We start from the raw sequence: 24,648 nt of genomic DNA, 5'->3' as shown, positions 1-24,648 counted from the left end.
TAAACTATGTCAAATTAAATATAATATTAAAAAATAAATATTAAATATTACCTTCCCATTCCTTTTACACAGTTAACAATAGCCAGAATACCTATATACTTTTAATGTACGTATGCCAATATATTTTACACAAATAAATCTAATTATTAACTTATAACAACTAGAATCACCCGTTCGATGATTATGGGCTTCATAACAATTAGAGATAGTGTACGATGAATATTCTTACAGAAACAGAAAACACGAAATATAGTGATAAAGGCAATTTATTTAACAGGTGAGTCATGTATTCGACACTGCGATGCTATATGGAGGCAAAACAAAGGGACATTCGTAGGAAAATTTCTAGCCAAATATTCCAGAGAAAAACGATGCAAGGCAAAAATGCTTCATCATTACAACACAAGAAGATATGCAAAATCTGCATAAAATTAAACGTCGTAAAACATAAGTTTGAGATATGGCAACATCAACAGTTCAGTGACGTGTTTGTTCAACCTGAAAGGACGTGGTGGCTTCTGTAGTCCTGAAAATTCTCGTAACAGGAAGAAGTTTGTGGTTTAGTTTTAAAGAAATACCAAATAAAAATTAAGGACTAGTCTTCTAGTTCTCTATTTAGAAAGTTTTGAATTAGCAAGAATTAAATTTACGAAAAAACGAAGAACCAAATCCGAAACTTTGAGAAAATTTTCCCGACTGAAGACATTTGAAGAGTAACAAACTAAGGTCAAACGATCAGAAACCGTCCAAATGTCCTTTCAAAGAAAACCTATATTTTCATCGGGCCCCTCCTGTACATAACTGACAGTTTGCGTCCAGATGATTTCTGGACTTTGATGACTTCACAGGAAATTCAAAAAAGGATGGATATGGAAACACTGACCTGGTGTGCGATAATGTCCAGCTGTGGTAGCTTAACGCTCGTTATCGTGTTCAACGGCATCCTACTCTGTTTATTAGAACACGGACATGCCACAGCGGAGATTGCACTGTGTGAAGAAAAATTCATAGCTTCTTTGAGAGTTGCCAAATTTGCTGCTGCAAGTTTTTTTTCCTTCTTTTAAGAACTGAAGGAAAAATACAATAACAAAAAGTATGTAAAGATTTCCAATCAACCACAAATGCCTCTTTTAGGCTGATTACCTTAGCGATATGGTTACAAGAAAGCAGTTTAAAATTTAAAGTAACTAAGAAAATAAAGGGATTTATTTTATGATAAAACCAATTCAAAATGAAAACACAACTTAATAACAAATACGCTTATAGCTTCCGATGGTGGGTGTCGTAGCACTATCACAAATATGTGATCTTTCTATAGAACAGGTACTATATTTCAGCTAGTTAACTTGAAGAAAACATGCTTTTCCTTATTTGCGACTATTTTAACTTTTTCAAGCTCAAATAGTGTCCTCTACAATGTTGTAATTTATAAACACATGAGAAATGGTAATAACTCAGAATTCTCACGAAATTTAACATTTGGACTATATAAATAAGGAATTAGTTGCCTTCAAAATCATATGCCGAGATATGAACAATTTTTCCGACCATTCAACTTGATGCCCTACAACTGCCGATAATACTTTAAAGCTGTTGACTAATTGTAAGGAAACTTAATTCAATAGCATAAACTTGAAATAGTTCAAGATATTAGTATACGAAATCTCATCTTGATAGATATTCGTATATCACATAATATAAATGAAAATAACTTTCCATCGAAAAAAAAGGTTGTCGGCGAATATGATAAAGACTCGATGGAACGCCGAGCAATTATTTATACAGTTATTGGACAAGACTATGTCACAAAACAGTTTATTGACACTTGCCCGAAATTTCTGCAGAATGGTTATGAAGAAGAATATTTACTGTTCACTGATAAATTATGAAACCTAAAATTCATTTCAGAAATTTGTTCAATAAATGCATCTTTAACTCATTTTCATCATTCAGTCAGCCAATTAAGCGGTAGTACGGTCCTTACTACAAGATGCAGATTTAATAAGCTAAACAAAAACAGTGGTACAGTTCAAGTACAAGTGAACTACAAGCGAACTAGAAAAAATTTAGTTAGAGCAGTAATGTCGAAAAAAACCTTATCTGCACGTATGACTTCAAGACTTATAAGAAATCTAGAATACTGGAATAGATCAAAAATTTAAAACAGCGGAGGAAGAATCTCACGCCCCATAAAAGAACGCTTTCATAACCTTTTATAGGTCATACGACAAGTGACTGCTAACCAAAAAAATTTTCACGCCAGACATGCCATTCAGTAAACAGCGTATATAATCAATATGCATAACAAGTAAACGCATGCAAAACATCAAAATTTTCTGAACATCTCGAATTTCTGCACCCTTCAGAAAACAAATGTTACAGCACAACCTGCGAGACAAAACATATAATATCTTATTTTAATAATAATAATAGACATATTATAGATCTCACCTTAAAGACAACAAATAATTAACCAGGAATTAAATACCTGGATACCCGCAAAACAACAACTAGCAATTTGTTACGGGGAGAAATAAATGATACAATACAATGGGAAAAAGTGTAACATTTTGAGGAAGAATCAATAACTAGAAAAAAGTCAAAAACGTTTCAAAGACATCTTACTAATGTAGCAAAAGAGGTGAAACACTACCAAATGTTAACAGTGGTATTTGTTTGTTAGACTAAATTTGCGTCATACATTTGCCCGTACATAACGCATGCAAAAATCAACGTACATAACCAAAGCTCGAAGAAATATAAATAGTGATATCATTTTTTTTTTTTTTGTTAAGGCACAGATATACTATTGTTTTCATTTGAAAATTACAAACTATTTTTAAAAAAGATTAAAATTAAAGGCACTTGGACAAAAAAAAAATTGAATTTGAATACTTCTGTTTCCATAATTTGAGTCATAATGAAGAAAGGACATAGTGGAAAGTCCATTTCCTTCTCTAAACCGTTGTGGTATCAGTCCAGATGGTCTGAAAGGTTGAAGTTAAACAATTAGATTCAAAACAGTAAATGCATCACTCTTCAAGAAAGAAAGATATTGTAATACTCACTATAGTATATCTCAGAAATTTCCAAAATATTGTTTGTTAGACAAAGGAAACTTATATATATTTATTAAGCATAATTTTTTGGCTAATAATCCTTCCCGAACGATATATGAATGCATCGATCAAGCTTGCAACCGTGAAGATACCACCAATAATAGCACATATTGAAACGAGAAATGTAGATAGACTCCTGGAAAAAAAATCCCTTCACTAACTAAGAACTTAGATTTCCTTCGTATCTAAAATTGAATGATCAACTTTATATATTTATACATATATATGTATCCAACTATTCGGAATTAATACGAATTCTAACATATAAACCTTGAGAAAAAATATGTAAGCACAAAATATATCTGAAAGAAAATGAACTAACAGAATTCATAAATAACTAAATTTCTATGAACATGATCGCCGTAATTACTCAAACTTCCCTATAAAGTTTTTGATGTTACGGTGTCCACTGTGCTTGGCGATGATACAAAGAAATCGCTTATTTTAAGTTGTTGACTTCAACTTCAAATCACGGATAAGGATGTAACAATAGAAAAATCCATCTTACCGAAGAATTATAATATCAATTAAATTCTCTCCGCCTTTGAATCTGGGAAATTGCAACAGTAATTTTATACTAATGGCACTCAAATCATAAATATTTCAAGCAGATCTTAATTCAAAATAATTGTTACAACATACTGTCGCCTTTCCTCATATTTGACCATCAACGGTGAAAATTCATACTGTATGAAAAAACCAGGTAAACCGGACGCTCCCTGAGATATATCTTTTTGATAAGTAGTGACTGAGAAAAGGTGACTGAAGATATTCCGAGTAGAATCCAAAAAAACATATGAAGTTGGTACCAATTTTAGATGATACTGATACATTATACCTAAAGAATCAAATTTCTAGAATTATTCCACTTTAACGAGAGTATACCTTACTAAAGATAAAGGTTATCAAAACTTAAAGCTGATTTCAGAGTTACCTGAGTCCTTTGCAGATCCAAAAAATTTTCCGTCTAATGGATAAACCTTGCCTGGAAATGAATTTCCAAAAGATAAATGATTGACTGTATGACTCGTGTCGAATTTCGAAGGTGAAAGAGAATGTAAATCATGAACTGAAAAAAAAAAAAGATGAAGAAAATATGTTCTCAAAATGATAAAGTAACTTCACCAAAATGTTCAACGTGTAAATATTTCTTGTAAGAAGTAAAACACGCAATACCAATATGTACTTAGCAGAAAGCTCAGCAGTTCTGTTCTCAAAAAATTACAAAAATATTGCAAAAGTGTCAAACCAATTCTCCAGTAGCCATACTTTCCGGAAACTTTTCGGAAATTTATTGCTATTCTTACCCTACTTGCCATCACTTAAAGCATTAGAAATAAGCAAACATTATCATTAAGAGAACGAAAGACAAAATTTTAATGATTTTACAATGCGATCGATGGGCTTTGAGTGGATCACCGGGTGCAATATGGAAATTACCAGCAACCTGGAACTAACTGCAGATAAACAGCTATGTAAACCGAAAAATTTAAAATTCAATTACTCAGAATTAAGTCTAATTGTAATTACTCGTGCTTTCCTCCGCCAATATCTTTTTTTTTTTTTTAAATTTGATCATTTAAAAGGTCATTTATTTCAAAGAAATTTCAGTACAGCCAACAGGAATTACAAACCTTGGCGACTTGGACCTTGCCATAAACTCGACAACCTTCATTTTTATGTTCGTTCATTTTTTTAACCCACAAATCGCTTTTACATTGCTCAACAGTTTCTATATTGACTAATTCCCATCCTTTTTTTATATACGCTTCTTTCACCTCTTCACATGTATTACAACACCTACGAAGGTAACATTACTAAGGTACTGCAATTAAATTGAACATAAAATAATTATACAAAGTTTCGCTTTCTGTTAGAACATGACCAGTGCACAAAAATTTTAATATTGGATATACAAACACCAAATATATTGATGCTACTGGAGATAATACTGACTAATTTCTCCAGTATTTTTAACTTGTGCACATTTCTATTCTTCAGCAGAACAAGAATTTAATTAACTCAGACTTAAAAAGAATATACAACAGGAATACCCGTCTTTTGCCCCATAACAACTACCACACAGAATTTGAGAAGCAGGAACTGACGATACCGTGGTCGTATTAATATTCACTCCTGAAAAGTTTATCACGCGTTATATTTAATCGACCGAATGTTAAGTATTATAAAAAATACATTAATTCAGTGTATTCCAGTGCGCTTCGCATGATGAACCGCAACTGTAAATAAATCAGAATTGCATAATTTGAGTTCTAGCTTTTAGCTGCTTACGTTTCAATAACAAAGAAGTTTTACAAACTTAAAAAAATTGACTACTACATCAATAATACAACATGAATGATAGAAAAGTGATGGAAGACAAATGTCAAAATAGTGTTTATGTCAAGCCATGTAGAACAGATAGATAAAATTCAAGTTATTCAAGATATAATTCCAAGAAAGTTTCAAGATAAAATTCAAGATAGATAAAAAGTCTAATCCCTTGACAACTAATAAATTCAGTTATATTGAAAAACTCAAGAATCTGCATCATAAAACGCGAATAAAATTTTAATCAGCTTTCATTTTGTCAAGGACAGTTTCAAAATGTAAACGAACAATCCTATCATGAAAAATGAGAAAAATACTAGCCTTGTCTGATTCCATTTCCTTCTTTTCCATTCAACAAACTTATTTTGTATACATCATCCTTGATATCATCCTGATTATCACCACTTAAATCCATTACATCAATTGTTATCACTAAAAAATATATGGAAAAAATATCGCAATACATATATTATGAACAAAGAAAGGAGAGTATTAGATGAGTTAAAGAATTTTATAGAGTTCATTTTACTATTTACACCAAAAACTGGTTGAAAATATTAAAACGAGAACAATTCGAACCAGAACAAGGTAAACGGGGAAATGTGATGTCAAAATTAACATCGACTCGTTGTTCGGCAGGTGTCGAATCTACATAAAGCTGTTCAACTATATCCACTGATAGAAACGACAGCGTTTCTGATACAAACATGAATATAATCACAGCGCTGCTTACTAGAGTAACTACAAAAAGAAAAAATTATAAATTCAGTCGAGGAAAGTCTAAAAACTTAAAATATTTGACAAAAAATATGACAAAATCCAAATTTGCTCATCAAAAATGGCAAATGCTTCTAACAAATTTCCGCTTAACACCTGATGAAAGACAGTTCTCTTCTGTTTTGGAACATTGATGATTTTGAACAATTCTTAAATGTAAAATTAAAGTGTTGACATTTGCTATGTAATACGTTCTATAACCAGTTCAAGTAGAATTTTTTGTATATAATCCTATACTATCCATACTACTAACCAGCTCCACCAGCAAAGGTCCGGACACGGAAATCATCCAACGGTTTCGTGTATGCATCGAAATCTTTGAGGCGTTCCAGTAACGACATATGTTTGAACAGAATAACTGGTTCCGGAAAAAATGTATTAGCTACTAGTGAAAGAATCAACTGGGTAAATACAAAAAAAATTAAATGAACACTCATACGTCGCTGTACTCAACACGAGTAACGCTCCCACTTGTAAGAAAGGACTCCCATTCTCAAAAAGCTTACTGTGTCATACTCCTAGACCGAACCTCGCCTCGTGACATCATCTCCTATCTTCCTTTCCACTTTTCCGTCAGCCAGAACAAAGACTCACACTACACGAGCGTGTTCCGTTAGAGTTGGAGCGTCACGCAATAGTGCGTTTCATCTCACGTTAAACCTGAGTAAACCGAATAATAAGTATAGTCGGAAGAACGATGAGGGGTTGTTTGGGTTAATCAGATTGAAACTGAAACAGAACTTTTAATTTATAAAATTCATCATTATTTTTTACTTTATTCCAGAAGTTATTTACAATTAATCAATTGAACCTCAACCCGATGTTAAGTATTTCATTCATCGATATTTAAATACCAGTTTGTCACTGAAACAGAATAGTTAATTTCTTGCACCTAAGTCTTTTTCAAGAGGCTGAGTTACGGAAAGTGAGGCGTCCATTCTCCTCATAAAAAAGTGATAATTTGTATAAATTTGTTGTTATCTGTTCGGATAACTAAAGTTCGATTCAGTCTGTTGAAATTTGCATACGTCAGTTAAAAATATACTGAAATAAATTTAACTAGATGTCGGTGCAAAATAGTTTATTGTCTTGCGTAGATATCATTCCAATTCGGTGCATTGATTGTAATGTTGCTTGGAAAGTTGCTGTTGGCGTTTTTGCTACTAGTGATCCTGAATATCCTCGATGGTCAGGTATTGTTGTTATTGCTTCGCATGGCATATTCTGGTCCTTTTTTTTGGAATGAATTGATTAGTGAATTAAACTATAATTTCACAATGTTATTTTCTTTACTTCCTGCCAAATGTGAGTGAAATTTTTGCTGAGTAAACTCCGTATATCGTTAGTACTTATTTTTAAGGTGCCTGGAGCAAGAGTATCTACCATGGTAACCAAATACATGACTCCAGTGATAACAGCAAAAGGTAATCTTACATATGAAAGTCATGCATCGAACATCGAACAGCTGCAATTTGTCATTTCAAAAGAATCCACGAAAGGACGCGCTAAGCATCCAAATGTTACTTTTGCTATTCAAATCACTCGGAAATCATGTAAGGCGTACGTCTTTGAATACAATAAAGCTGGATCTTAAACAACAGCCTTGTCTAGTTGAATGTAATTTCAGACAGCTACCAGTTTGTACGGATTTTGGCTATCTTTTCTGTCTTTTACCAGAAATTTCAGTTTAGATACGCATGCATGCACTATGCTCATTAAAGGGTCTGAATTTTCCAGAAAGACGACTCGAACTGGAATAAGGGCTTGAATCTTAAAAACTCGGGCATAATCAGTTTTTGTATCGTTATATTGTTGTCATAATTTCTATTAGTTCCTTTCACTAATTTTTTTTTTTTTTTTTTGATTTTTTTTTCTTTTTTTTGGATTTGTATAATTTTGTCACCTTCTAAACATTTTTTTTACTGTGTTATTTCCTTCGTTTTCATTTTTTCTTTGTGGCCAACAATTTGTCGGAAAAAATAGGAGTTTCAGGATAAAACTATGTTTCGGGAATGAGACCAATTTATTTCGTCATTTGGAATTACTCTCAAAGGTAAAATTTGGTGAGAAAAGTTACAACAGGAAGTTAAGCCAGGGAGTTTTTGCACTGGTGGAACGTTCGGCATATGAAGTAGATGCGTGCTCGGGAATGACGGCAATCGAATGGGAATTCCCGGGAGTGTGGACATGGAGCAATACGAGTCAGAAAAAAGGATATATGTATTACTCAGCTTTATACAAAGGTATATTTATTAGGCATATGCTGTAATCTTCCATATCATCCACACTTTTAGATCTAATACATTACCGCTGCCTATTTCCCTGTTACTTATGTCGATTCTAATTAAGACAGAAACACAAAAAAGAGTTTTCCAAAACTGTGATGTTTTCAAAACAATTTTAGATAATTATACTATTAATAAGTTAATTACAAATTACAGGTGGAATACCAGACAGCTATCGCAGTAAAATGAGTGGTATGTCAAATGTCGAAACAATTATCATACATAATGATGTATTTTTTCCAAAAATTTTCACAGAAAAACTTTTCCTATTTTATTTTTGCACAAGGAGCAGCATTTTATAACTTTTTTAAAGTTGCTTACAAAGAATTGATCGGATTGTTGTTTGGTTTTGAAAAATCATTTATCTTTTGAAACAAGAAATTTTTAAAATATTTTAATGCACTCGATAGCTTACGATTATGCACAGACATCATGAATAATACTTTGGAATAAGATTACCAAAAAATTCGTTTAATACGAAATAGAACAATGCTACAGGTCTGTAGATGGCTTAGTGATATAAGGAAAGACTTGTCCAGATAAGATAATGACTATTTATTGATCAGATCATCTCTAAAAATATGGCTGTTAGAATGTTTAACAGTGTAAAGTTGAGAAAAAAAACAAACATACGCAGTCCTTTTTGGCTTTCTGATTTTGGGAAAATTATTCTATTATCTTTCTTCGGATTGGCCTTCATTTATTGTAGTTAGTTGTTCCGTTATTTTTGTTGCTGTTATTACAGCTTGATTCAAAACCGCAGAAACTTGGTTTGGAAGTACGACATGGGCCAACACTTTTCAACAAGCCTATAGATGAAACAACACCTGCCTACACTACATTTTATGAAACATTCGATCTGTGGTCCAAATCGAAAGCATTATATTTTGTTTTAGCTCAGGATGCCAATAAATGCGGGGCGCGTTTTTCAGTAAGTAAAACTGGATTTGTAGTTTTGAAAGTGAACCATCTGCTTATTTAAGTAAAACATGAATATGAGAAATTCTTCTCTAAGCTTTGCAAGTACACTTCAAAGAAAAAGATCTACTTAGTGACAATTTGCAAAAATTCAGCTCAGAAATACCATTTTTCAAAATGAAGCAACTTGTCCCAATGTCATCTTTGACCATGCATGCAAACTAATGTCCATGTGATTTAGCAGATGTAAAAATTATAAATGCATTCCGATATATTCATTCGATTTCAGGCACCGTTGACTACTCACACATTCATGAAACGTGACGTTATTTTCAATTTCCGTCCTGGAATAGTGTAAGCATTCCCCAAATCTCGGTTTCAAGTTCTGTTTGGCTTAACTTTAATACCTATTTCAAGTTTAAAATAATAGACACCTATTCAATTTGAACAAATGAAGTATTGAAAATAATTTTCACATAAGCGCAATATTTTCCAGATACCGCGTCAGAAAAGGTGTAAATATCTGGTCCATACCTCTTGGTTTCATTGTTGGTACCTGTGTTGGGTATGTATTTATTTTCTTGAAAATATGCTGCAAAACTTACATTGGTTTCATTTTTTTCTTTCAGGTTTCGAGTTCCCTTTAAAATGTTAAAATTTACCTGTTAAAAAAGTGGCCCAGCTTAAGTTACAAGTACAAAAGGCAACCTATACACTTTTCATTCAGCAATTATAACATCTTTAAAGAACTTCCCTACTAAATTACTTGGCTTTTTAAAAACGTTTGAATTGATCAGAATGCAAAAAATTGACTACTTTAATAATGTCATTCATAACATTATTTTCCGACAAACAAAATTCTTGACTAAATTTTGTAGAAGCTAGCAGAGTCAAAAATAATGCTATTGATTGATTATCCCAAAGATTTCAAGGTATTATGCACACACACTTTATTTGCAGAGTTTTTGGAGCTGGTTTTTTGCTGTGCCGAAACTCCAAAAGTTTTTATAAACGGTGGAATGCGCAAATGAAGAAAACATATGGGAAATTCGCAAATGCCGACGTCTCTTTACATTTCTTTCCTCCAAATAATAGTGCTACTTTTAGAGAGAAACCTTTTCCCACGACACTTAGGATTAAGGATTTTTAAGGAACTGGAAAGGAAAAAAAAAGAAAAGAAAAGAAAAGAAAATGATCTATAGAGTGATCCACGGTTCTTTTTAAAAAGTCAACATTGAACGGTTTTTTCAATCCTCATTCCAATGTTTTATTATATGCAATTCGTTATAGGTGACAACAATGGGAGGTGTTTCACAAGCAACTATAGCTGGTGGCATATCTCAAATGACGGGGGTATCACAAATGGGTGATACTACAATAGGTTCTCCCAGTAATATAGGAGGTAAAAACCATTTTATTTTGAATCAATACTCAGCAGAAGAGAACAATAGATTAAAGAGATTGGAGATTTGATCCAAATTAAAGTGATTTCAATTTTCCGCACAAATCAATTGAACTTGAAAGGCATTTTGTTATTCCTGGATCTATCGCATTTATATTATTACTGTTATAACTTCTTTTTCAGATGTATCGCGGGTTAAGTGAAGTCACACGTGTAGTCTATTAAATGAATCGATTTCTTTTTTCCTCTTAATGTATAATGTTACGATTTAAAACAAATGATAAATCCCACATAGAAAAAGAATTTGTGACAAATAAATGTTTTGCCAATAAACGGCAAATAAACTTCTTTCTTCCACTGTATACTAATTTCATTGTCACTTTAAATTAAGTGCTCATATATGAATGCTATGACGTTTCATTGTGTGGAAACGATAAGTTAAGACTGATACTGATTGTAATATCACTAGTACTGTCCCAGCACATGTTTTTAAATGTTTTGTTTAATATCAGAATTATGTTTTTAGTCTTAACTTTTTTTTTTAATCAGTAAGTGTCAGTAAATCAATAAGTGCTAAAGCCAGAGAAACTCATAAACACATAAATGGCCTATCCAGAAAACTAGAAATCCAGAACCAATGTGTAATATATAAAATACAATTTTCTTTATGTGAGACTAAAATTTATCAATGGCTGAGCTCGTTATTTAGTTGTAGTTGGATGTCCAATTAATTGGTAATCTTTTTTCTACGATTTTTTTTTTTTTTTTTTTTTTTTTTGATATCTAACCTTTGTTAACCTTTATCACTTCATTGTCAATGTGACTTATTTCAATTGTTAGTGGAAAATTAAATATTTCTGAAAATTAGAACAAACAATGTCATTTGTTGTTATGACAAACGTACTACTTTTTTGCTAATTTTTATCACTTACTCTTTTTCCTTTTACCCATCCAGAAAATTTCTCTTTCAGTTATTAGATCTAATGTTTATAGTAGAATTTTCCGAAGTTCACTGTTCCTATGTTATTTATTCATTTTGTCATAAAGAGTGGATGTAGATAAAAAAAAAGCAAGTGAATATCGATCAGTATTTATTGTCAAAATTTAAAAAATTTGCTGTTCGGTAAAGGATTTCGTTTTTGATAAAATCTGAATAATGAAATTGAATATAAAATTTAAATCTCATTTTACCATCGAGGAGTGCTAAGTTGAACGAAATTGAAAATTTTTTCGATTAAGTGAGATGATCGATCGCCGAATGTTTCAACTTCTTTATTAGTTTAAAACATCGTACTTATGTTGTAAACTTTCTGTCGATGAGTTGTCGAAGATATGTCAAATCATTTACGATTGCCTTTGTATCTGCATCGTACTTATGTACTTCTCTCAGTGTCTCTCCAGTAGCCAATAGCTGTAGTACGTCAAAAGTTGATATATTAACATATCATTTTTATAATGTTTCAGTAAACTTCAAATCTGCTGGACGGGAAATGTAGAAAAAAAGACAGAGAATAAGTAATACTAAAATTCACATTAAGTTAGCTTAGAAGTAATTAAGTTAGCATATAAATGAAACGATATATAAATAGTACAAACCTTAAGATTAGAAATATTTCTCAGAGCTTTTCGAAGAGCCAAGCAACATTCATTTATGTTTTGCACAAAATCGCTTATCTTGGTCTCTGTTGTAAAATTTTTTCCCTTTAAAACGAATTATCAGTAATATTTTAAAACTGATATTAGCATATATTATAAACTAATTTGAAAAAAAAAACTTTTAGAGGAAAAAAAAAATTAAGATTCCATTTTTTCATTCGGCTCATTGGTAACAAAACTTCCTAGCTGTTGAATTCAAAGAAAAGGAACCTTTAGCAAATCAGGTGTATGATTTTGAGAAATTTTAACTGGTGGCACTCTTTCTTGCGGTAAATCAATCCCACTTTGTTTGGCCGACTTCTTTTGTGCAGATTCTTCACTGTTATTTGCCGTAAATCTGTCATAAATTTTAACTAACTTTCAAAAGCCGTTCAAAATTCTGTTGTAGAAAGATGTGATCTCAAACTTTATTTGAATCAAGATTTTCAAGATTCGTAGAATATTGTTCGCCCGTCAACTCGTTGAACAGTTGTGATATAAACAGATGATACCTCAGCTTGGGCAAGTAAATAAAATTGGGTTTTTTGCAAAGCGGAAAACATGTCGTATATGCCAGTCTACTTATCTCGTATCCATCACGAGTACACTGAGTGATGCATAGTTCTTGCAATAATTCGGTTTTGTTCATAATTGCCAGTTGATATGGGTTTTCACGTCCTTCAACTTTTTGGCTATCACGTGGTGGTAATGCTGGAGGCGAACTTGACGTCCCTAATTGACTGCTTGGCTGCAAACACTCTCGCAGTAGAAAAGAACAGCTTAGGAGAAAAGGGAAATTATGTGTTAAGAAGAATAAGAGTTGTTTTAATTATGAATAAGAAATGGAATAACTAAAACCAAATTCGGAAATTTTGGAAAAGCGCTGGCCTTTCCTTGCCCGGTAACTTCTCCTGATGTGGACATTTTGCCTTGATTTGCACTTGTCATTTCTCCAGATTCCTTATCTTCTTTTTGTTTCTCCTTCATCGCTGCAGCTAAGGTTGATGACTGTGGTAGTGGCAGTGTTGGTGGGCGTAAAGGTGACGGAATATCTTCTTTCGTTCCAATTACATCCTTTTTGCTTTTGTGCAGGCGTTTTGATTTATGCCTTCTGTGACGACGGTGGTGTTTTCTTCGATAAGACTCATTTTTCTGAAGAACTAAGCTTGCATGAAGTTTACTTGTACAGACTAACATCTCTTAAGGCAAAAGTAATCTCTAAAGTTAACCTAATCCTCTACAAAGATAGTTAATACAATGAAAATTCCATCAGGTTTTTGAACAATAAGTAGAAGCCAGGAATTTATTTTAACTTTAAAAAAAATTAAGTATTTCTCTAAGCACTTGCAGAATTAATTGCTTCTATTGAAAAAAAACAATTTTCAAATAACATTCTCACTAGTCTGGGACGACCACAACAGGAAACATCATCTTTACCCTCCGAATCCTCGAGTTTTTGATCTCTATGGCGCTTTCGCATATTGCGCTTATCTTTACCATTCTATAAGAGAAACAAGAAAACGAAATAATCTCTGTATTTATTTGAAGTACCCAAAGTACCTGAATTTCTATATTCTATTACTTCAACAAGAATATTGCTTAATATAGTGTTTTTGGTCTCAATGGCGCTTTCGCATATTCATTAATCTCTCTTATCGGATTCTGATCAATTTTTGATTATCAGTTAGTTTTTTAAGAAACAATACAATTGATAAATCGATAGAATTGCATAATTGCACAAGCTTTTTCTAAGGATTGATATTCATTTAAATTAAGTCTGTTTGTTAATTCGAAATTTTAAATTTAAATTTCATGGAATCCTTATTTATCTGTTGGACTTTTTAATATTTCAAGATAATTTAATTTTTTGCAATTTATGCTCCATTTTTTCCTAATTCCCAATTAACGCCGTTCTTACTTTAAGCTTTATATCTTCGAATGACTGAAAAGAGTGACACTAGGACACTGTTGAATCGCATTAGATGTCATAAAATACGACCAAACATACCCCCCTGCGCTTTCGAGAACGCGATTTTAATCTATCGTCTCCTTCATCCATTCCTCTTTCTTTGTGATGTTTGATCAGTTGGAGTGCGTAAAAACAACCAAAATATCGAATGAAGTATCTTAAATACACTAGCCTTTTATAAGTGATGAATAATTCTGTAGCAAAATTTCAAGAAATCAAGATTTGCATATTCATAATTGAAATAAAGGGTAAAAGGGATAAAGTCATATTGATAAAAGTGAAGGGTAAAATCACTATTAACAACATTATAAGGTTAAACTGAAATTTCATCGGTAAAATTGTATTACTCTTCGTGAAATGCAAATGATTATGTCGCATGATATCATCTTACTTGAACAATCTGAAATAAATTTGTCATGATTTTTTCATTTAAACATTAATGCAATATTTTGGCGGAAAAGTGCAAATACACTAAATCAAATTTCTTTGTGTTTTATACATTCTCCAAGTTATTTTCTGTCTCAAATTTGATAGTGAACAAAACAAGAGTGAAGTAAGATTTTGAACTAGCTACATACATATTTATATTTCTCTTTGTAACAAAACTCATTGAACAAATTGAGTCAATGAGTTAATAAGTACTTTGTAAATATTTTAAGGTTAGAAACTTTTGAAACAGAGGAATAAAATTAGGGAAAGAATGAATGTGAATTGTCCATTGACATCTGAATGCCAGAAAACATTTCTTTTTTCTGAACCAATGCAAAAGTCATGGAGTCATCCAGGAAAAGTGTGCAAGGTAATGAAATAAGAATATGAACTTAATATTAATTACAAATAATGAAATAACAATACAGTCTTAATATTAATAAGAACAGTGAAAATGAAGCTCTTACAAATAATTTCAAATTAATAAAGAAAAATATTAATGGTTATTCCTTTTTAACATCGGATAATTCGAAATTAGACAATATTAAGAAACTTATATTATTTGGCTGAGTTGATAAGTTTTTCTTGACTTGATAAAATTTTAATTTTGACAACTTCGGGACACTCACCTGGATTTGATTGAGTTACTAGTTCCAGGATTAATTGGAGAAAAAGATAATAAAGGTTGGAAATTAATTAGATGCTTCAATCTTTTTTCTTTTATCCAATGATTTTTTTCTAAATAAATTTTTAAAAAATAGCACATTTAAAAGACACGAAATTTATGAAGTCAATATTGTTTTTGTCTGCATTTATTTTCCAAACAGCTAAAATTTTTCTTGACTTTCATTTATTTATTTTATTTATTTCTTGACTTTCATTATTAATACAGAAAGGATAAATTTTTTTGAATGAGTGTAATCCAGTTGGTTGCAAATAACACAAATGAATTTCTAACAGCGAAGTATTTTCCCACTCAAAGTTTTTCTTGTTTGTCGCGAATTTTGATTTCAGTCAAAAAATATTTTGTTTATTCTTTCTAAGGAGAATATTTTGTTTGTCGATACAACAAGGCTTATATATTAATAATGAAGTTCTTATGCTTCTTTAAACTTTGTTTATTTTTAATAATTGATTTTCATTTAAACTCATTTACCCAGATTTTTAAGTTAGAAACTCTGCTGTTATCATGCGAAGTAATCTTTTCACTGAAATGAAAAGTACACCGCAAGGAAAAAAGAATTACATATCAATTAAATTGAGAGGTCAAAACTAGAGATACGAGAATCTTATTTTGGGGTAAAATTGTCAGTTGGAAAGAAAAGAGCTCAAGAAATATTTATTTGAATACTGGGAGATTGGTGCTTGAGCAATATCTTGATTTAAAGTTTTTAAGTATATTTTAAAGGAGGGAAACATAGGTGAAAAGGGAAAGTAACCAATGTCAATGTTAAGCTGATATGTGTTTAAGAATGTTTTTAGCAAAACAGATTAAATTCTAGGCCGATCTTTTCCAAAGGATTAATAATTTGTGATTAGTTAAATGACTTGTAACGAAGATTTTTCATTTCTAACCATCACAAACAATTTGTGAATTACAGGGATTATACTCTTGTAAAGATGGTATGAATGTGTTGAAACTTGTTTTCAATGAAGGAAAATGGCATAAACTAATTTATGTTAATGTATTTCAGAATTAACATATCCCGCACTTGTCTCGAGTTAACTCTTTCCATTATCATTTTTTACATAGTTATCCATTAATCGGCATGAATGTGCAAATATGTATTATTGCTGTCGAAAATTTGCTTTTTTCATAATACGAAAAAATTTTTTTAAATTTTGTCGAAAGAAATATGATTTAATGCGTAAAGATGGTATAAATGTGTTTATCATTTATATTTAGCACTGAACTACATTAACAAAAGTTTGTAAATAAAAAAAAAAAAAAACAATTAGCATCATTCTGTCTTTGTCAGCAAAAGGACTTTTTCCTCCTACACTGACCAAAATTTGATTTTGGGTTTTCTTTCGGGCTTTGTTTTGGAATCCGACAATGACATGCAACTAATCAGAAGACCAAAACAAGACCATAATAATCGTTCATACAAGGCTATCCGACCTTAGAAAATGTGAAATGTCACTTGCATCCGCAAGTGTTTTTAGAAGCATAAGAGTTTTTGAAAGAAATAAATTGAGAAAATTAGTCCGAAGTATTTTTCCACATCTGACCAACTGAAAAAAAAATACTTTAATTAAGAGATGTTTGCCAGCTAGATTCTGTTTTTTACTCCATTTTTAATTGATGTAAGTGTTGCAAAGATAAAGAAACATCAACTTCGAAAAGAATAAAATCAACCAAACTGCTCAGTTGTGTCGGCAAAGACGAAAAAAACATTCCGAAAATTTAATATCAATTGGATATTCCTTCATAAAGCGACAAGGCATGAACAATAGATGGATCTGCTTTTGCGCCCTCTTTAAATTCTTCCAGTGTTAACTGAGCATCGTTATTCTGCAATAATTTATTCGTTTTGAGCAAAGTAACTCTGGTATTCAGGTAGTTCTAATTCTACAAGAATTCAACAAAGGTCACCTTGGACAATGAAATGTGCTTGTCTTAGCTCACTGTACAAATCGTAACAAAAGATTCTGCAGTGACAAGGCTTTAAAAAGAATTTTTTATAATGGCTATCAACCTCAGGAAATTGTTGAATAAAAAGATTACTTATTAATGTTTAATAAAATCGATAAATTCGATTACAAAAAAAAAACTCAATGAAGTTTAATTTACTTTGTCCATCATTTTAAAAATTCGATCCACTCTTTTTTCTGGCGTGTTCTCTTCTTTCGGCAATTTCACCGTTGAACCTACCATTTTATAAATACTTCCAACAATTGATAACATTTCATCTCGTGTTATAAAGCCATCGTTGTCCAAATCGTATAATCTGAAAGCCCCTGTAAACAGACAACTTAGGTTGTTGGACTAAACATCTGAAATTTATATTTTTCCAGTAGTTTATTCAAATATCTTCTAATTGTAATTTCTGGTTTCAATCACCTTTTATCAAGTCTTAAGCTAAAGCACCAAGAAATGCTATTTGGAAATGGTTCATTATCACAGAATTCTTTCATAACCATCAAAATTTAGTTTTACTGGCAGAAAGGTCAGCTTAAATTAAAAATTTATAACTATTGCTTACAGTGTAATTTTTCGTCCAGATTACCCCTAGATGTAATTGACAAGGCTCTGATAAATTCGTGAAATTCGATCGCTCCATCCTGCAAAATTTATATTTCATTCTCTTCCAAATTTTATCAGTGATAATAGTTAGCGTAAAAATTTTTGTATACAAAATATATTTGAAAAGATTCAGTTTATAGTTATTAATACACAGAATGTTGTGTTATGTTTATTTACATGTAAGTTCACTTTCATTTTCAACTTCGAACTAAAATAATTTAAAATCTATAAAATAATGTTGGATATGCATAAACGATATCGACTAGAACACTATCACTTCACGTAAATTAAAACTTACAAATTGAAATGATGTATAGTATATTCGAAAAAAATAACATATTGTTCTTAAGAATGAAACAGCACAAGCAATGTTAAAGTCTATTGGGAGGATTGCTCTGATAAGCACTGCTAATGAATTCGAGACAAATAAGGGAGTGAAAGCAAGAACTCATAAAATTTGTTCATTCACTAGAGCTGTCTACGTCATAGCAAAGTTGTTATTAGCTTTAAATATTTAATATTCTACCTAATTTTCATCTAATGTAATGATTTCTTGTATAAGTTGTTTATTATATTAAAAAGCATTGGTTACCTTGTTTTCATCAAAAACTTTGAAAACGAATGATGCAAAGTCTGACGGATCACCTTGTGGAAAAAATTGTTTGTATATTTTTTGGAAACCCTATAATTTAAGAACAATTTATAAAACTTTCAAGAATGGCGTTTAGTTTTGCTAAATTTGTTATTAAAATGCACAAGCAAGTTTTTAAAAACTTCCCCATCAGTCAATTAATTTAATACTTTCACAAATGAGTATGATGTTGATGCTTTAAGTTTAAAATATTCCCATTTTCGTCACCTCAATGGGACTCGATGGTTATTCTGAAATAAAACCTATTTGCACTGCTACTGATTAAATAAAATTAAAAAATTTTCCTTCCAGGAATATATCTTTGCTAAATTGATTCAATAAGCTTGCCTCAGCAAATTTCTTTTTATTTGAAAGACTTACAGCTTCAGTGAGCATTCCATTGGGACAATCACGGACAAATCCTTTGTGCCTGGAAAATATTATTTTTTGAGTGAGCAGCAAACGACGTTGCGTAATTTGAATTTTATTATTTTGCAATTTGTGTAGGACAAGAAAGTCAGAAACAAGTATTTTAAATGCCATGTTACTTTTGAAAGTTCACACTAAAAACTTTTTTTTCTTAGTTGTTTGCCACAGTCATTCATTTGGTGATGACAATTCGGACACTTATTTTTGACTTTTACATCACAGCTGGAAAGAAATAGCACAATAGTTAAAAGCATAGACTTACCATTGCTTGATTTCCTTCTCGGTAACTGAAAAAGCAAGAAATACTTTTGGTAAAAAATTTTCATTTCTTTGGTTTGGATTATCCTTTTCAATAGAAAATGATTGACAAGAGATCTTTAATTCAAAATAAGCTATATAATTTAAAAAAATAAATAAATAAATGCATAAATATGTCTAAAACGAGAGCGTAGCATGAACTGTCAAAGTGATGCCAAGTAACAAGAAAAGAATAAACTAACAATAAGTTTGTTTAGCAAGCGTTTTCACTTGATCTCTTTTGAGTTTACTATTTGGTTTGCCCATTGTTGACAAGCATTTTATGCAACTTCAGCATTACACTTTAATAAAAGTAATCAAATTGCAAGTTTACTGTACTCCGTGCTAAATCCCTTAGTGTTGAAATTCAACGAAGACTTCTTGAATTAAAATGTAAGTTGAAAAATGTTCTGTTCCACAAGTTATGAATAGATTGTATACGTGAAATGACTTATTGGATCAAAGCTATAGTAGAAAAGTGATCTCTATAGAATTGAAGGAAGAATTGGAACGATTGTTTTCCAGGTTGTCTACTAGTAATTTACTGCAATCGTCTTGGGTAATCAATAGCGTCAGCAGATAACCTAATCACAAGCAGATATCCAGAAGAATTTCGGAAATTTTCAACAATAATTGACCATTGTTAACATAATACTTGTAAATAGATTCTTGATTGACTTCTGTGGCATTATGTGTTTCTACCTTCAAAATCACTGGAACTGGATGTATCTGTAAGACATTTACTTTTTGTGATGCTGTAATGACGTTCATGAAATTAAATTCGACGAGCCAGAAATCTAGTTCTGACATTTATCAGTCATTTCAAAGTTGCGATCCTGTCAGTAGAATAGAGTGAATGCACAATCTGTACAAAATATACTTGAAGAGAAAGAAATGGAAGATCGATAAAATACTTCAATAAATATAAAAAGTTTATATTCACTGACTTAAAAGGTAAGAACAAATAAGGAAATAAATCAGAAATTAGACAGAGCTACAATCATTTCAGATACACAAATGAACAAGGCACGTAAACAAGAAAATTAGTTATAAAAAATAGTCATTCACTCAAAAGTACAGTATCTGCTTCAATTTAGCCTAACATGCTAGAATGAATTGAAATTAATTTTTGAACTTAAATTTGTTAAGATCCATTTTACTATTCATTATTTGTCCTTGAATATCGATCATTTTGATTGAGTTTCGGCTTAGCTTGGCATTAGATTTATTTCAGAAGTGTTCAATATGCCTGCTTTTATTCACAAAATTGTCTTTATCCAAATTCAACATGAGAAAATTTATTGAAAAGACAAAATTAAGAAGTGTTTACTTTTTGCCTTCTTCTCACAAAACCAGTCACGAAATTGTTCGCAAATGAATTTGTTGCATAATGACGACTGAACTAAATGAATCTCTTCAATATGTACTGATGCATAAAAACACTTTGTTTCTTCCTGTTTAAGACAATTGGACGTTTTTCAGGAAACATGGATCATAACACTTATCATTAATGAGAATTTTTAGAGTGATAACAAGTATCCCAATTATTTAATTTCAGGAAAATAGAACGCAAAAAAAAAAACTAAATTTTGAGGAACTCAAGTCAAAATCAGATATCATAAAACAAAGAAAAATTTGCAGCATCTACTCAGAAATTAAATACTTGCACAAAGGCTACATAAAAGAAAAAAGACGGACTTAGTGTCATATCGAACGAATTTCTTAAATTGCTCGCTTAATAATTAAAGCCATTTGAAAGTTAGAGCAGCAAGAAGCTTTTGATATATATGTTTGCGTGCAAAGAAGTCTAGATTTATCTGAAGTTAGCATTGACTATTTCAAAGTTATTCTCAGTCTTTTTCTTACATCATTTCAATCTCACATGTATTCACTTGAAGATAATACACATAAATGATTTGTCCTTATCTATGTTATCACTAATATCAAGTAATGAAATTATTGATAAGGGTATTACAGGAGATACCAAAGACCAAATTCTGAAGTTTTTCCGAAGTTGAATGTAAAGTTAAGGAAAGAAACATTTGAAACATTTCGATGGACATAATTTAAACTAATTCAAATAACAAACTCAAAGTATTTTGTTAATGGCAAAATATAATAGAAATAACCTCGCTTTTGTTCTTTCACAAATAACAGATATTAAAAACTGGCAGTGCAAGTTAGGCATCAAACATTGAATTTAAGCAATTTAAACACATTTCAGATAAATTAAAATATTAAATAATATGATTCGATTGGTTTGCCACAAGTTCAAACAGATTATTATCTTTATTCTGACACTACATTAAGGTTAAAGCTTACCAAGAACTGGATATGCACTGTGACTTTTGTATTAAAGGTCCGTTGTAAACGGAAAATTAAACGGAAAATTACTGTCATACTTAACGTACTCGTCAGGAGCATTGAAAAAGTTCCACTGAAGTTTTAATAAAGAATAGATACAAAATAAGTATTACTAATGGACTTGTGTTCAAACATTCTATGCTTCCATTTAATTGCTTAATAGTGCTGTCCCGTGGCGATGTCTCAAATGAAACGTTTCGTATTAACAAGTAATAATGGATAATCTAGGATTTAAATTTCGATTTCGAGGAACTACATAGTTTATATAAGAACAGAAATTGGTGCAAAGGTTAAGTGCAAATATAAATCTAGAGATATTCCACTGATAATTTTAAACAAGTCATAAAGTGAGGATACTACAATTTATTACCACTGCAATATTCTCTACTGCAAGTTTTTCGCACTGACATAGATATAAAAATATATAGATGCGCAGGATATGCAGTAGAGAATGTTGAAGTGATAATAAATTGTCGCATTGTATACCTATGTCGGCTGAAATATATTTCAGATTGAAAACTTTGCATAAAAGTTTATTGGCGTAGAAACATGAAGAAGTAAAGATTTTTGTGTTGGAATTCAATAACTCCTCTTGACCAGACTCTTACTTCCTTTATATCAAAATACATAAGGAAGTCAACGAAGCAATTTCCAAGTTTTCACCAATTTCTGCTGATGGGTGGAGAGTATCAATCCAAGACTGAATAAAGTGTTCTGTGCTAGTAAGTGATTAAATTTGTTAGAAGAAGGCAGTAACAGCTATCGAAATGTAAATGCAAAATCTTTAGTCTTATTGATTTGAAAAACTGATAGCAGATATTATAGTAATCAGAGACTAGAGGCTAAGGAAGAAGTATTAGCACACATATCTGTCGAGTACATTGCTGACAAAAAAAGCGGAGGGAGAATTCAGAATGTGCATAATAGATGAAATGTGCATAATACATTCCCGTGAGAATATTCCGTGCTCCATACTGCTGTACTTTTGAGCCAATAGAGCATGGAGACTAGACCCAAACTAACAAAGCCTAGTGGAGTACTTCCAATTTATCTCATCTAGATAGTGACGATTACATCTGATCACTGCATAGAAGAGTCTTAGCCATGCGACAATATTTTGCTTTTCCAGTTATAGATTAACTTTTCTAATGATAAAGATTTTTAAATTACAGCACCTCGGTTCGATTCGAAAAACTTCTGAGGTTTAATCCTTACTTTTTTTTTTTTTACAATTCGAAAAAGTCTGGATTCGTCGTATGTCATGGCATAGTGCCAGTCTCAGGGATGCAGATTGAATTTGAAGAAAAAATTTTTAATGTTACTAAAGTTGAAATGAACCATGAAAGCGTTCTCAAAATTGATCAATGCAAATGACATAAATGACAGTGAAGAGAAATGGCATATTTGCAAGTTATGAAACGCTTTTGTTCCTAGATTTGAAATTATTTGTATGAACTGAACTGCATCATAAAGGAATTTAGAGTTTCAATCATTTTGCGCAGATTATCAGATCACACTTTCTTCTTTCGTCATAAAATGGCAAATACCCAATAAATTACTATTAACTATTAGTTTCACTGTTAGGATGATCTGATTGTTCTATACATTACAGCCGAGTCCTCAGTGGGTCGAAATCGGTTTGTGATTACCCAACTGATCATCTATGATCACAACAATTTCTACCTATTATCTTTTTTTTCATTCTTGTTTCTTCTATTTCTTTCTTCATTCAGTTTGATGTTTGCTCTTCAATTCAATAGAAAATTTGGTTCCGAATTAAAGTGGTAATATTGTTAAATTTCAAAAGAAGTATTTGATAAGCTTTACAAATTTCTTTCTGTAACAATATTATTATTAGCTACTACAATGTCTATAATGGAGTTATTTTATTTTATTATTATCAATCATTACTATTATGGAATTACTCAAAAAACATGACAAATTCATTAAATTTTCATAACACACAGCCATAATAATCATTAAAATAGAATTACATAACTGTAAATGAATATACTAAAACAATGAATCAGAGATGACAATGGACAGTAGACGAAAGTTAATACTAATTGGCGAACAAATGATTTTTCATTTTGTTTCAGAATACTTTCTGATAAAAGTATGCCATTATGTCAGTAGACGAAACAAGCTGATTAGTAATACACATATTGTCTTCTTTACTTCGAATGGACAAATGCCTTTCAGGCATTAAATTTAAGAAACTTTCGAAAAAATATTAGAGAAAAAATTTGGCTTCAATTATAGCAAAGAGAGAGATATTGAAGAAAGGATTAATAAGTTGAATCTCATCATTTCAAGGAGAAAAACAAAAATTTCCATAAATTCTTTTTTGAAAAAGAGTTAGAGAAAGAAAGAGCAGTAAGAAGAATAGAAATTACATGAAGGCGATTGTGAATAGGAAATGATAACAAAGGGAAATGAAAATGGTCATTGTATATTCATAAAACAAACTTTGAAGCCTTAAAGCTCTCCGTTGAAAGCCATAAAGCTGAGAACTATGCTGCATTATTTTTTTCATCACCTACAAAGTGCTCAATAAAATTTTAAATATTTCTGCATTTGTAAACCCATTTGTGAAAAGATATTTATCTCAAATAGACAATCGCTAATTCCTCAAAAATTGAAAATAAGAAGTAACAAACCTCATAAATGAATTAAAGCATTATTACAAAAATGTAGTGTTTCAGAGATTTTAACTAAAAAGGGTAAAGAATGAGGTACGAAGTAAAATCGCAACTAAGTTGATAGTAAAGGGAAAATACTAGACGAGATTAAATATCAGTAAGAATTTTCAACT

The 24,648-nt window shown here is 31.1% G+C and overlaps 5 protein-coding genes across 5 annotated transcripts; 2 read left to right on the top strand and 3 right to left on the bottom strand.

The window, feature by feature from the left end:
• Positions 1-863: 863 nt before the first annotated feature.
• Positions 864-1,889, top strand: Bm1324 (Uncharacterized protein; the record flags this gene model as incomplete). The annotated part of the gene is made up of 3 exons (XM_043075350.1): positions 864-1,022; positions 1,267-1,323; positions 1,731-1,889. 3 exons carry the CDS (start codon positions 864-866, stop codon positions 1,887-1,889), a joined length of 375 nt encoding a protein of 124 aa, XP_042931284.1.
• Positions 1,890-3,119: 1,230 nt separating this feature from the next.
• Positions 3,120-6,568, bottom strand: Bma-erv-46 (Uncharacterized protein; the record flags this gene model as incomplete). Its single annotated transcript, XM_043075349.1, has 9 exons — positions 3,120-3,255; positions 3,762-3,957; positions 4,054-4,188; positions 4,509-4,566; positions 4,754-4,919; positions 5,174-5,255; positions 5,811-5,882; positions 6,030-6,191; positions 6,481-6,568. The coding sequence occupies 9 exons, from the start codon at positions 6,566-6,568 to the stop codon at positions 3,120-3,122; spliced, it is 1,095 nt and encodes a 364-aa protein (XP_042931283.1).
• A 786-nt stretch (positions 6,569-7,354) lies between these two features.
• Positions 7,355-10,903, top strand: Bm9917 (Uncharacterized protein; the record flags this gene model as incomplete). Its single annotated transcript, XM_043075348.1, has 9 exons — positions 7,355-7,420; positions 7,588-7,787; positions 8,220-8,470; positions 8,669-8,742; positions 9,258-9,443; positions 9,720-9,784; positions 9,927-9,995; positions 10,391-10,493; positions 10,721-10,903. 9 exons carry the CDS (start codon positions 7,355-7,357, stop codon positions 10,901-10,903), a joined length of 1,197 nt encoding a protein of 398 aa, XP_042931282.1.
• Positions 10,904-12,126: 1,223 nt separating this feature from the next.
• On the bottom strand, positions 12,127-14,526 carry Bm9918 (Uncharacterized protein; the record flags this gene model as incomplete). The annotated part of the gene is made up of 7 exons (XM_001898170.2): positions 12,127-12,243; positions 12,429-12,533; positions 12,699-12,825; positions 12,980-13,215; positions 13,326-13,619; positions 13,867-13,968; positions 14,476-14,526. The coding sequence occupies 7 exons, from the start codon at positions 14,524-14,526 to the stop codon at positions 12,127-12,129; spliced, it is 1,032 nt and encodes a 343-aa protein (XP_001898205.2).
• A 2,752-nt stretch (positions 14,527-17,278) lies between these two features.
• Positions 17,279-19,736, bottom strand: Bma-ncs-1 (Uncharacterized protein; the record flags this gene model as incomplete). Its single annotated transcript, XM_001898169.1, has 7 exons — positions 17,279-17,380; positions 17,660-17,826; positions 18,072-18,150; positions 18,705-18,794; positions 19,125-19,173; positions 19,435-19,459; positions 19,673-19,736. 7 exons carry the CDS (start codon positions 19,734-19,736, stop codon positions 17,279-17,281), a joined length of 576 nt encoding a protein of 191 aa, XP_001898204.1.
• Between the last annotated feature and the right edge of the window lie 4,912 nt (positions 19,737-24,648).

The sequence above is a fragment of the Brugia malayi genome (assembly GCF_000002995.4).
Source record: "Brugia malayi strain FR3 genome assembly, contig: Bm_v4_ChrX_scaffold_001, whole genome shotgun sequence".
Lineage (NCBI taxonomy): Eukaryota > Metazoa > Nematoda > Chromadorea > Rhabditida > Onchocercidae > Brugia > Brugia malayi.
The sequence above is the reverse complement of the archived record's forward strand: the minus strand, read 5'-3'. Positions and strand labels throughout refer to the sequence as shown.